The following is a 13,399-nucleotide window of genomic DNA, read 5'->3' as shown; positions in this document are numbered from 1 at the left end:
TCAGGTTTCTCAGAACACCATCCAGACTGGCCTTAAAGATCTCCAGGGATGGGGCTTCTACCACCTCCCTGGGCAACCTGCTCCAGTGTCTCTCCACGCTCATGGTGAAGAACTTCTTCCTAACATCCAGTCTGAATCTACCTACTTCTAGTTTTACTCCATTACCCCTAGTTCTATTACCAGCTGACATCCTAACAAGTCCCTCAGCAGCTTTCCTATAGGTCCCCTTCTGGAAGGGGGAAGGCCACAATAGGGTCTCTTCAGAGCCTTCTCACCTCCAGACTGAACAGCCTCAACTCTCTCAGTCTGTCCTCATAAGAGAGGTGCTCCAGCCTTCTGGTCATCTTCATGGCCCTTCTCTGGACATGTTCCAGCATGTCTAGATCTTTCTTGTAATAGGATATCCAAAATTGGACACAGTACACCAGGTAGGGTCTCACCAGAGTGGAATAGAGGGGGAGAATCACCTCCCTAGAGGCTGGGTGGTGTTCTGAGCAACCTGATCTAGTGTGAGGTGTTCCTTGCCCATTGCAGGCAGGGAATTATGAGCTAGTTGATCGTTGAGGTCCCTTCCAGCCCTGACAATTCTTGTGTTTCAAAACCCATCAACAACAAAAAGTTAATCACAGCTACAGGGAGAACTGGCAGCATCTGAATCCATGCTTGACCAAATGACTGATTTCCATGTTTCTTTTTTGTGACAAGAAAGAAATCCACAAAATACATAGGTGCCTGCTTACCAAATCTTAGAAGAACTTTCAGAATGATAAATTCTGAAGCTACATTGGTCTTTTGGCTGTATTATCAGACATGTAGAAGTTCTGCATTAAAAATATGACAATGCTTTGAAGCATCAGTGGACACCAAGAGTTTGAAAGTAGCCTTACTTGCATAGCTGTAAGCAGATGGAATCCAGTTTTAAAAATATGTAAAATGCAGTCCAGAGTGGCTTGCTGCTTCATATGATCTTTAACCCTGGTGGTGACCTATGTGACTCAATTTGTGCAGCACATCCTTTGTCAGAGCTCTTGATTTTCTTGCTTTTATCAGGGGTGTGTAACTCATAGGAAAGCTGCAAAAGTGTCACCTTCACCTATGTTGAATTCCATATTAAATAAAGGCTCTTGATTAAATTGTACTGCCATAACTAAATGTGTTGCAGAAGTTGCTGCTAGAAGTTGTTAGTCATAGTCAGAGAAGTGTAAGAATACAGTAGCTGAAAGTAGTGACATTGTCAGACTGGTGCTGGTTCTGCTTTGACAAGGGATGGCTCTGGGAGCACTCAACAGCGTACTCAGGACCGATGCAGGGAGATGAAGGAGAACTGGATTCTTCAGAGCAGTCTAGGGCCAGAGGGAGAGAGGCAGTGGGCACAAGCTGAAACATGAGTGTCTCATTCTGGATGCAAGGAGAAGCCTTTTCTACAGTGGAGGCAGCCCAGTGGTTGAACTGGGGACCAGGAATGTTGGGCTGTCTCCAACATAGGAGAGTTTGAAGCCAGGAATGTTGGACTGTCCTCAACATAGGAGAGTTTGAAGCCAGGAATGTTGGCTAAGCTGTCAACCCATGGCTTGGATGGCAACATTCTGTGCTGGGTTAGGAACTGGCTAGAGGGACGAGCCCAGAGAGTGGTGGTGAATGGTGCCACATCCAGCTGGCAGCCAGTCACTAGTGGTGTCCCTCAGGGATCAGTGCTGGGCCCCATCCTCTTTAACATCTTCATAGATGATCTGGATGAGGGCATGGAGTCAGTCATCAGCAAGTCTGCAGATGACACTAAGCTGGGGGCAGATGTGGCTGGGTTGGAGGGCAGAAGGGCTCTGCCGCGGGACCTTGACCGCCTGGACAGATGGGCAGAGTCCAATGGGATGGGGTTCAATACCTCCAAGTGCAGGGTGCTGCACTTTGGCCACAACAACCCCATGCAGAGATACAGGCTGGGGTCGGAGTGGCTGGAGAGCAGCCAGACAGAAAGGGATCTGGGGGTGCTGATTGATACCCACCTGAACTTGAGCCAGCAGTGTGCCCAGGTGGCCAAGAGAGCCAGTGGCATCCTGGCCTGCATCAGGAATGGTGTGGCCAGCAGGAGCAGGGAGGTCGTTCTGCCCCTGTACTCTGCACTGGTTAGACCTCACCTTGAGTCCTGTGTTCAGTTCTGGGCCCCCCAGTTTAGGAAGGACATTGAGATGCTTGAGCGTGTCCAGAGATGGGTGACGAAGCTGGTGAGAGGCCTTGAGCACAGCCCTACGAGGAGAGGCTGAGGGAGCTGGGATTGTTTAGCCTGGAGAAGAGGAGGCTCAGAAGTGACCTCATTGCTGTCTACAACTACCTGAGGGGTGGTTGTGGCCAGGAGGAGGTTGCTCTCTTCTCTCAGGTGGCCAGCACCAGAACGAGAGGACACAGCCTCAGGCTGTGCCAGGGGAGATTTAGGCTGGAGGTGAGGAGAAAGTTCTTCACTGAGAGAGTCATTGGACACTGGAATGGGCTGCCCGGGGAGGTGGTGGAGTCGCCGTCCCTGGGGCTGTTCAAGGCAAGATTGGATGTGGCACTTGATGCCATGGTCTAGCCTTGAGAATTGTGGTAAAGGGTTGGACTTGATGATCTATGAGGTCTTTTCCAACCTTGTTGACACTGTGATACTGTAATACTGTGGCTGTCTCCAACATAGGAGAGTTTGAAGCCTGGACTGACAAAATGTTTGAACATGGCTTACGCAGGATTCTGCAGTTCCTTCCAATCTAAGTCATCTTCTGTTGGTTGTGTTCTCACTTAGTCTTTCCTGCTTTCTGAAAGCTTTACATCTTTTTCTGATAGGAGGCAATAGAATGTGCACTGAACTATATTCTTCCTAAATAATTGCTTCCTTACATGGACAGCTTTTTTCCCCTGTAGCCTACATTCTGAACTTTGACTTATTTTTGTTGTTGTTTTTTTTTTCTTCCCTGTTTCTTGTAGCCTTCTCCGGAGCACTGATCAGAAAGTGGCAAATACAGTCAAAAAAGGACTAAAAAAGATTGTCCCAAAGTTGAAGCTGAATAAAACCGGAAAAGGAGTAGAAGCATTACTGGAGAAATTGACTTCTTAATGTAAATGAAGCTTAAAACACAGTTTAAATCAATGCAAGCAACTGAGAGTTCTTAAGGTTTTTGCACCTTGGTTTTTGTAAGAAGCAGTGTGTGCATTTATAAATAAAAATTTTCTGAAGCAACTTGTCTGTTCTGCTCGTTCTGTTGTGAGCAGTTAGTGGTCATTCTCAGAGACTGAAGTCTCAAGAGCTGCTCCATCAGCAGCATCTTTCCTATATTGAGGGCCCTAGACCTGGATGCAGTACTCCAGGTGAGGTGTCACCAGAGAAAAGTGGCAGAATCACCTCTCTGGATCTGCTGGCAGCACATCATTTGATGCATCCCGGCATGTGATTTGCCTTCTGGGCTGCAAACTTGCACTGTCTGCTCATGTCCAGCTTCTCATCCATCAGCACCTCCAAGTCTTTTCCCATGGAGCTGCTTTCTATCACCTCATCCTCCAGTCTGTATTGGTAGTGAGTATTGTTCCAGCCCAGGTGCAGAACCTTGCACATATTCTTGTCAAACCTCATGAGATTTACCTGGGCTCATGTATCCAGCTTGTCCAGGTCCCTCTGGATGACATCCTGTCCGTCTGTCATATCAACAGCACCACTCAACTGTTTCTTGGGCTTTTTTTAATGTGTGTGTGTGGTCTTTGTAAAATGGAATGGATATATTTACCTCTGCATAATACCAAATAAGTGGCCTATTGATTCTTACTGTACCCTGGGATCCAGAATCAGGTCAATTCTTGGAGTAAGCAAAGAAAAACAAACCCCCAGATTTTCCTGGCAATGCACTCATGAAACAGCCAGCTGATGTTTATTGCTATGCTTCTAGACTGATCCGAAGAGGACCAAGTTAATGAAGTCTCCAACTCAGGGAGGCACTCAGTGTTGTTCAGCCTGCTAGGATGTGGCCTCATTTCATTTGCAGGCAGTAAGCTGTTATTCCTCCTGAGCTACATCTTCCTCAGCATAAACTACAATGCAACTGGGTGGAAGTTGCCAGCAGTTAAGTAAACTGGTTAAAGCTTACATGTTTTACACACTTCAAATCTGTCTACTGAGTTTATTGTCAGAGGTCATGATTATCCACATGTACCAGTGAAGTCCATCGGGAAGTGCAGTGCTCAGCACTCATGAGAGTCGGATTACCCAGTCTGAGACTCAGAATTGCATACTTAGGATGAATGAAAATACTCTTGTACTCTAGGGAGCACCTGTATGTGTACAGGTACTGGAATTGTTAGGTACAGTGTGTAGGTGTGTATGTTTAAATATATGTACTTTATCCAAAGCAATGAAATGCATAGTTTCATCTTAGTAAGTAATCTCTTGCTTCTCACTGGCCATATCTAGGGGAATGTTGGGTTTTTTTTTAGTATTACAAAAAGTACAAGATAAATGAGTGTATTCTTTAAAAACCATCATATAATTGGTAGTTTGCTTGAATTAATAAATAAACACTATAGTTAGGAGGAGTGTGTTTGACATTCATAGTTTCTGTTTGCATCTGCTGGTTTACTGATACTTTGCTGACTCTGCTTCCCTTTAATTCCACCTCGGCTTATGAGTAGTTGTAAATACCTAAAGGTTAATCCCAATTAGACCTGATTGGCTTTGGCATTAAGTATATATGCTTGTGAACACATCCTCTCAATTACTAAAGGTGGGGCTCATTAGTTTCTGTAACAGGATTTTCTTTTGTAACAATGAACCAGATAATTTCAATTAGCAACAGATAATGAATAAACTGTAGTGAACTGTTCTAAAGAAGTCTTGGTTACTGACAGAAAAAAAGCTAGGCTGTATGAATCAGGAGACAGATTTGTGACCAAATAATAAGTAATAGAGTGAAATAGTGTGGAGGGAAATTAAATCTGATATGGCCCTTCTCAGTGCTCAGGTATTTGAAGGGAATAAACTGTTTAGAATCTAGCATAGTTGTATTTCCAATAGAGTGTAAAAGGAAGCAGTGAAAGTAAGTCATAGCTGAAGGTAGATGTTAACAAACTGAAGAACAAAAAGCTGTGTAAGGCATTTGGCTTACATAAGTCTGATTTGACAGCAGTTCCAATTGTTTTAACTGAACATCTACCTGCAGTTTGTTTGCATTTTTGAGACTGTGTAGATGTTTTCTTTTAAATTACATGTAGTGTTTTGGAATGACTGACTACTGATTTTTCCTACTTCCATATGAGCATTACCACTCTTGATTAAGTAGACCTCATTTAAGGTTGTGCTAAAGATACCACTATTTTCATATGAGAAACAGAACATAAATTTTACTTTAAGGTACGTCTTTAATTCTGAAATAGCTTAATGGAAGGAGAAGAAAAGCTATTGTGGGAGTTCTAATGACTCAGTGACTTAAGGAACTAGAGCAGCTGGGGTTGTTTAGCCTGGAGAAGAGAAGGCTCAGGGGGGACCTCATTGCTGTCTACAGCTACTTGAAAGGAAGCTGTTGCCAGGTGGGGGTTGATCTCTTCTGCCAGGCAACCAGCAATAGAACAAGGGGACACAGTCTCAAGTTGTGACATGGGAAGTATAGGCTGGATGTTAGGAGGAAGTTCTTCTCAGAGAGAGTGATTTGCCATTGGAATGGGCTACCCAGGGAGATGGTGGAGTCACCGTCCCTGGAGGTGTTCAAGCAAAGCCTGGATGAGGCACTTAGTGCCATGGTCTAGTTGACTGGATAGGGCTGGGTGCTAGGTCAGACTGGATGATCTTGGAGGTCTCTTTCAGCCTGGTTGATTCTATGATTCACACGGTGGATTCATGTTTTTTTTCACTGAAGAAGCTGATTGGATGCAGTGCCATTTCCATCCGAGTCTGCTGTGGGCCTCTGTTGTTGTGAAGGCTGAGACATCAAAGTATGTGAAACACTGAAGCAAAAGTACTTTTTTTCATTGTGTCTTTTATGCAGTGTACTTGGCAAAGTCCACAATCCTAAAGGTACACAAGTTTGTGGAACCTAGTGAGATCCACCCATGGATTCTGAGTGAAGTAGCAGAGAAGGTGCAAAACCACTTTACATTGTATTTGAAACTCATGGGGGATCTGTTGAAGTTCCCACTGACTGGAAAAAGGGGAAACGTAACTCCCATTCTCAAAAAGGCAAAAAAGCAAAACTTAAGTACAGGCCAGTCAGTCTCACCTCAGTACCTGTCAAGATAATGGAGCAGATCCTCCTGAAGGCTCTGCTAGGACACATGGAAAACATGGCCATGGTTAGTGACAATCAGCATGGCTTCCCCAAGGGCAAATCATAGAATCAACCAGGTTGGAAGGGACCTCCAAGATCATTCAGTCCAATCTGTCATCCAGCCCTGTCCTGCCTGACAATTTGGTAGCTTTTTATGATGGGGTCAGAGCACCAGTGGATAAGGCAAGAGCAACTGATGTTGTCTTCCTGGACTTGTGCAAAGAATTCATCACAGTCCTGTGTGGCATCCTTGTCTCTGTATTGGAAGGACACAGATTTGATGGATGTGCTACTCCATGGATAAGGAACAGGCTCGATGGCTGCTCTTGAAGAGTTGGTGGCTCAATGTTCAAAGGGAGACCTGTGGTAAGTGGAGTGCCTCAGGGATCAGTACTGGGACCAATGCTGTTTAACACCTTAATTAGTGACATTGAGTGCAACCTCATCAGGTTTTAAGTAGGTTGGTTTTGGTTTTTTTGGTTTTTATACATCTTTAAAACAAACTTATGTAAGTGTGCATGGCATCAATCAAGACACATTTCCTTCAGACTTCTTGGAAGATATCTGTAGTGTCCATTTTGCAGTTTACATTATCAAGTGCAGTATCGTTGTCAAAACGGCTCCGTTTTACGTCGCTAGTGTGCACAGCATGCCTCAGCTGCTTTGTGAAAACACAGAAGTTCATTTAATCATAGAATCATAGAATCAATCAGGTTGGAAGAGACCTCCAAGATCATCCAGTCCAACCTACCACCCAGCCTTATCCAATCAACTAGACCATGGCACTAAGTGCCTCATCCAGTCTTTAATCATCACTCTTGCAACAATTTTCCTGTATTTTATGCTTGGGGTTTAAAGCTCTTGTGTTGAACTTCCCCATTACGCACTCCATTCTGTAAGTCACACTTTCACTGTTAAAAATGCTGTTGTTGTTTAAAGCCTTTTGTTACATTATCTGTGTCTTGCTTTAAGTCCCTGGATTTTTTAGGGTATGTAACCTTTTTCAAGATCTGTTCAAGATTGATAGCCTTGTACTAACTGTCCAATAGAGAGAAACAGGAATAGGCATGCCTTGAAAATTGCTGCTATTTAAGAAATACGAATCTGAGAGAGTTTGGCTTACTCAGCTGGAGAGGAGAAGGCTCTGACAAAACCTTACTGTGGCCTTCCAGTGTCTGAAAGGGGCCTACAGAAAGCTGGTGAAGGACTTCTTAGGATGTCAGCTAGTGATAGGATGAGGGGGAATGAAGTAAAACTGGAAGTGGGTAGATTCAGATTAGATGTTAGGAAGAAATTCTTTGCCATGAGCGTGGAGAGACACTGGAGCAGGTTGCCCAGGGAGGTGGTAGAAGCCCCATCTTTGGAGGTCTTTAAGGCCAGGCTGAATGGTGGTCTGAGCAACCTGATCTAGTATGAGGTGTCCCTGCCTGTGGCAGGGAGGGTTTGAAACTGGGTGATCTTTGAGGTTGCTTTTGGCTCTGACACTTCTGTGATTCTGTTGTGTTGTGTTTGCCACCTTCAATCCCTGCAACTGTGAATTCAGGCAATGTAACCTTTCCTCAACATACATTTTTTCTTTTAAGTATGCATGAAGGCACTAATCCACTTCGCTGCATCATCCAAAGTGATGAGTATCACTTGCAAGTTGTGCTAAGAGGAGGGACTGAGGAAAATGAAAACAGCTAATGGCTGGAAAATTGGAAAATGACCAGGTAGCTGGCCGTTTGTAGCTGGCCACAACGACTGAGGCCAGGTAGCCTCAGTCTTAGTTTATAGCAGTAATTTTTTACATATGCCTAGTTTAGATATCTTTGTGATATTCTCTTGCAGTCGTCATGCATTTAAAGATTTGTTGAGGGCCATACTACTTGGGGGTCATCCTCTTGTCATCTGCTGTCATAGAATCATAGAATCAACTAGGTTGGAAGAGACCTCCAAGATCATCCAGGCCAACCTAGCACCCAGCCCTAGCCAGCCAACTAGACCATGGCACTAAGTGCCTCATCCAGGCTTCTCTTGAATATCACCAGGAATGGCAGCTCCACCACCTCCCTGGGCAGCCCATTCCAATGCCAATCACTCTCTCTGGCAAGAACTTCCTCCTAACATCCAGCCTATACCTCCCTCAGTACAACTTGAGACTGTGTCTCCTTGTTCTGTTGCTGGTTGCCTGGGAGAAGAGACCAACCCCCACCTGGCTACAATCATGGTTTTAATTGTTGGAGTTCTATGCTTTTTTTGATCAGAATTCCTTACAAGTCCAGTTACACTTTGCAAAATTGAATAATGTTGCAGATTCTCTAATTTGCTCTGTCTTCCCCACAGCTGTTTCTGCTTGTCATTGCTGTAGCTGCCACTCTGTGCTAACTGGAGTGAATCTACATGGATTGCATCTTTTATTAGAACAGTGGGATAGTCATAAAAAGCATACATGAGGGAGCTGACAGTAGCTCTGGGTATATGGTCCTAAAGCACTGAGCCAAACATTCATCAGGATTTTCTTGTCTCTATAACAAGATTCTTGGAGAGGCAAAAATAAATACCATGAGTTCTCATTTTGAAGATGATTTCTCATCATGAAGATGATACTGATTTATATGCATTCCTAATGAAACACTGTGGGAAAAGGTAAGAAAGGAAGGAATATTAGAGTTGGTTCAATATGTTGTGTCGCCTAAAGTTCTGCTCTCAGTGACTGGTTAGATGAAGAAGATAAGTGCCACAAGACCTGGTATTAAGTCATCTTCATGGCTTGATAATAGCACCAGTTTTCATAGCAGTCAAAGTCATTCTTAGGGTTGCAATGCTTTCAGATGATGTTTTACAAATTGAGGGCACCACCATTCAAGGGTTTTTCTTGCATTTGTTTGATTTGTTTTTTCCCCTCATCTGAAGCCTGTTTCAAATTTCAAGTCTTGACAGTGGGCAGCAAAGAGAGCAGACAGTACCAGTTTAAAGACAAATTTGGGAAATATATAAATTATTTATCTTTAAAATAGTATCAAATGGTTGAACTTGTGATTTTTACATGTCAGTCTTCAATTTTAATGGGATTTTATTATCCAGTACTCAGGCATATGAGACCCTGTGGGGTCTGCCTTCCATCCCTTTGTGTAGCTCCAGTGATACCCCTTTAAGATGTCCTCACCAGTGATAGATGACAAACATAAAGCTGTGTTTCCTCTTTTGCACAGCATCATGTTTGAGTTGGAGGATTTCTGCTTTCATATATTGTGATTGAGCTTTGCACCAACTGAGCATTTGCCTCTTAAGTTTGCTGCTTGGGCATAATGAAGTGCACATTAAAACCAGACGTTGAGATGAAGACAGTTACTGACAGAGCATATGGAACAAGTATGGCATCAGTGCACCTCAAACAGACTGTTTTCTTCTGCTTCAGGTGCACTTAAAGTGTCTGCCATTGGTTGTGCTTTGTCCTTTAGTATGGTGCACTAAGGTGGAAATTTTGTGCATGCATTGCTTGCTCTCAGGTAGTGTTGTGCTGTCTGGACTGCAATTGCTGCAATGCATAGGCCTTGCTTTCTAACAAATGTCTTGTACAATACCTAGGAAACTTCCTTTATGGTTTTGTTATCAAAGTTATTATAGAATAAGCCAGGTTGGAAGAGGCCTCCAAGATCATCCAGTCCAACCTAGCATCCAACCCTATCCAGTCAACTAGACCATGGCACCAAGTGCCTCATCCAGGCTTTTCTTCAACACCTCCAAGGATGGTGACTTCACCACCTCCCTTGGCAGCCCATTCCAATAGCAAATAACTCTCTCTGTGAAGAACTTCCTCCTAACACCCAGCCTACACCTCTCCTGGCACAACTTGAGACTGTGTCCCCTTGTTCTGTTGCTGGTTGCCTGGCAGAAGAGACCAACCCCCACCTGGCTACAACCTCCCTTCAGGTAGTTGAAGACAGCAATGAGGTCACTCCTGAGCCTCTTCTTCTCCAGGCTAAACACCCCCAGCTCCCTCAGCCTCTCCTCATAGGGTTTGTGTTCGAGGCCTCTCACCTGCTTCGTTGCCCTTCTCTGGACACCTTCCAGCTCCTCAACATCTCTCTTGTATTGAGTAGCCCAGAACTGGACACAGCACTCAAGGTGTGGCCTGACCAATACTGAGTACAGGGGAAGAATAACTTCCCTTGTCCTACTGGCCACACTCTTCCTGATCCAGGCCAGGATGCCATTGGCTCTCTTGGCCACCTGGGCACACTGCTGCCTCATGTTGCTGTTGTTTTAATTTTCTTTAAGTGAAAATGAAATGAGATGAGATGAGATAAGCAATGTAACAGTTTCTTTAAAACAAGCATACTTTCAGATTATTTTCTCAATAATAAAATACAACAATAGAGATTAAAGGATGTGAATGAACGCCAAAGGATTTTATATTTTCTTGTGCTAGTTAGAAGCAAGCTGGAATGTTTTGGTAAAGGAACTTGATAACAGGCAGAGGAATGAAAACATGGTGTCTCCTTCTCTCACAGTCACGCTGAGAACTCTGGGAAGAAGAAATAAACTTTCTCCATTTTGTGTTTAATTTCTGCCTTTGCCTTCAGACCTAGTCACATCTCATTAACCTTGCTCCTACTAACCTTGCTCCCTAACCTCTTGGCTGCGCCTCTCTTCTTCCTGAGAACTGGGGTAAGGTTGAGAGGGCCGGGGGAGGTGTTGGGGTGGTTTGAGAGCCCCTCCTGGCGACTCAGGTTTCTGGGAGGGGAGTTGTGCTTCTGTATTGTTTATCCTTTGTATATTTCTGTATATAATTGTATATAACTGTATATATATTGTAAATAGCTGCTTGTAAATTCTGCTAGCTGTAAATAAATTGCTTCATCTATATTCCCAGGGTCCGTCTGAGTTTAGCTGGGTACCCTAAAAGTGTGTGTGTGTGGGGGTGGGTAAGAGCCCAAACCATCACATTTCTGAAGGAAAGTGCCATGTTTAGCTCTGGAAATGCCAGTCAGTATTTGGTGTGACTGACAATGAAAAGAAGTCATACTTACAGGTGGAAATTTGCTTTCAGTAATGTAAGTAACCCTATGAGGAGAGGCTGAGGGAGCTGGGATTGTTTAGCCTGGAGAAGAGGAGGCTCAGAGAGGACCTCATTGCTCTCTATAACTACCTGTAGCCAGGTGGGGGTTGGTCTCTTCTCCCAGGCAACCAGCAATAGAACAAGGGGACACAGTCTCAAGTTGTGCTGGGGGAGGTGTAGGCTGGATGTTAGGAGTTCTTGCCAGAGAGAGTGATTGGCATTGGAATGGGCTGTCCAGGGAGGTGGTGGAGTCACCGTCCCTGGAGGTCTTCAAGAAAACACTGGATGAGGCATTTAGTGCCATGGTCTAGTTGACTGGATAGGGCTGGGTGCTAGGTTGGAGTGGATGATCTTGGAGGTCTCTTCCAACCTAGTTGATTCTATGATTCTGAGTGAAGTGTCTTAGGATAAGGCACTAATACAGTGAAATTGCATCTGTAATGGTGAGCTTTATCACAGAGAATGAATCTGACCTATTCAGCAGATTAATTTAGTGGTAGAATCTGAATAATCAGCTGAAGTTACAGCCTTTGCAGGGAGAAGCACAGGGAGAAGGCAGGCATGTAAGGAAGGCATGGGGCTGTTCAAGGCAAGATTGGATGTGGCACTTGGTGCCATGGTCTAGCCTTGAGCTCTGTGGTAAAGGGTTGGACTTGGTGATCTGTGAGGTCTCTTCCAATCCTGATAATACTGTGATACTGTGATACTGTGAAATGGTCTGCTGTACCATGCCAGTAAACTAAAGCTGTAAGCAAGCAATCAAAGAAGAGGTTGAGGGAAAAGATCTTGCTGCAGAGGAAATGATGGCTTGGAAAAGCAAGGCCATAGCAAATTGCAGTGGGACACTGCAAATTAACAATTGTATTACAACTATGTAAGAGAAGTAGAGGAATGTGGGAAGTGGTAAAGCAGGAAAAATACTTTTAAAACCTTGTGTGTTTTTCTCTCCTCCTTCAGTCCCTCAGCTGATCTGATAAATGTGATTTTTGAATCTAGCAGTTTGCCTGCTGCAACATGAATCTGTGCTGTTCTTTCTTCTGCCTCTGAACAGGAGGTGCCTTCCACTAGACCAGGCTGCTCAAAGTCTCGCCCAGGCTGGTCTTAACCACTTCCAGGGATGAGACAACATATCCAGGGAATCCACAACTTATCTGGGCAGTGTGTTCCAGTGTCTCACCACCCTCACAGGAAAAAAACTTCTTCATAATGTTTAATCTAAACTTACTCTGCCCTAGTTAAAATCATTGCTCCTATCACCACATGCATATCCAGTTTTCCTGGTAAGCCCCTTTTCAGGTACTGGAAGGCTACTACAAGGTCTCCCTGGAGCTATCTCTTCTCCAGGCTGAATGGACCAAACTCTCTCAGCCTGTCCTGGTGTTTCAGCCCTCTGATCATTTTTTTGACCCAAGATGCAGGATGCAGCCCAAGTATTTAAATGTGCCTTGACATCACCCAGATCTGCTTAGGAAAAAAAAAAAAAAAATTTTTTTAAAAAAATATATATATATATATGTGAGTGTATGTATATATTTTAATAGTGACATTTAGAGACAATTTAATTTTAGGCATTTCATCCCTTGTAATAGTAATTCAGATTTCACGTTACTGTAAGCAGAACCTCAGGACTTTGGTACAGTCTGTGCCTGAAGAAGATGCAGCAGAGCCATAGCGGGCAGTGGGCACCAAATAGTTTTGGGAAAAAGGGTAATTTGACATCCTGTAGCCTCTGGGCGGCAGCAATGAACAATATTCCATGCAAGGGACTGCACCACAGGGAGCCACAGCCCTTTCTTGCAAGACTCCCCTGACTCCAGGAGCAAGAGAGTCCTTTTGATGTCAGTGCGAATCCATCTGATGCCAGAGCTTGATCACAAAGACTTCACCTCAGAGCCCAGCCTTTCTGTGGGCTGCTATATTTTTCTGTGGTCCATGCCTTCACCTCCATATGCAATTTTTGGTGAGAACAGAATTCTAAGGCTTTTCATATGTGAGTACTGACAAGTTTCTCTGCAGACCAGCATTTTCAGTGCCAGCGTGACACTACATTGGGTCTGCAGTCAAAGCAGATTCTGCCCTC

The 13,399-nt window shown here is 44.2% G+C and overlaps 1 protein-coding gene across 1 annotated transcript in view; it reads left to right on the top strand.

Annotated features, from left to right (window-relative positions):
- The window catches only part of PUM3 (pumilio RNA binding family member 3), a 31,564-nt gene extending 28,356 nt beyond the window's left edge, over positions 1 to 3,208 (top strand). The window contains exon 18 of the mRNA XM_064140414.1: positions 2,956 to 3,208. Within this exon, the coding sequence (XP_063996484.1) occupies positions 2,956 to 3,085 (130 nt within the window). The 3' untranslated portion in view covers positions 3,086 to 3,208. The remainder of the gene's footprint in view (positions 1 to 2,955) is intronic.
- Positions 3,209 to 13,399: the final 10,191 nt, after the last annotated feature.

The sequence above is a fragment of the Pogoniulus pusillus genome, chromosome Z, assembly GCF_015220805.1.
Source record: "Pogoniulus pusillus isolate bPogPus1 chromosome Z, bPogPus1.pri, whole genome shotgun sequence".
NCBI lineage: Eukaryota > Metazoa > Chordata > Aves > Piciformes > Lybiidae > Pogoniulus > Pogoniulus pusillus.
Note: the sequence above shows the minus strand (reverse complement) of the source record. Positions and strands in the feature narration are given on the sequence as shown.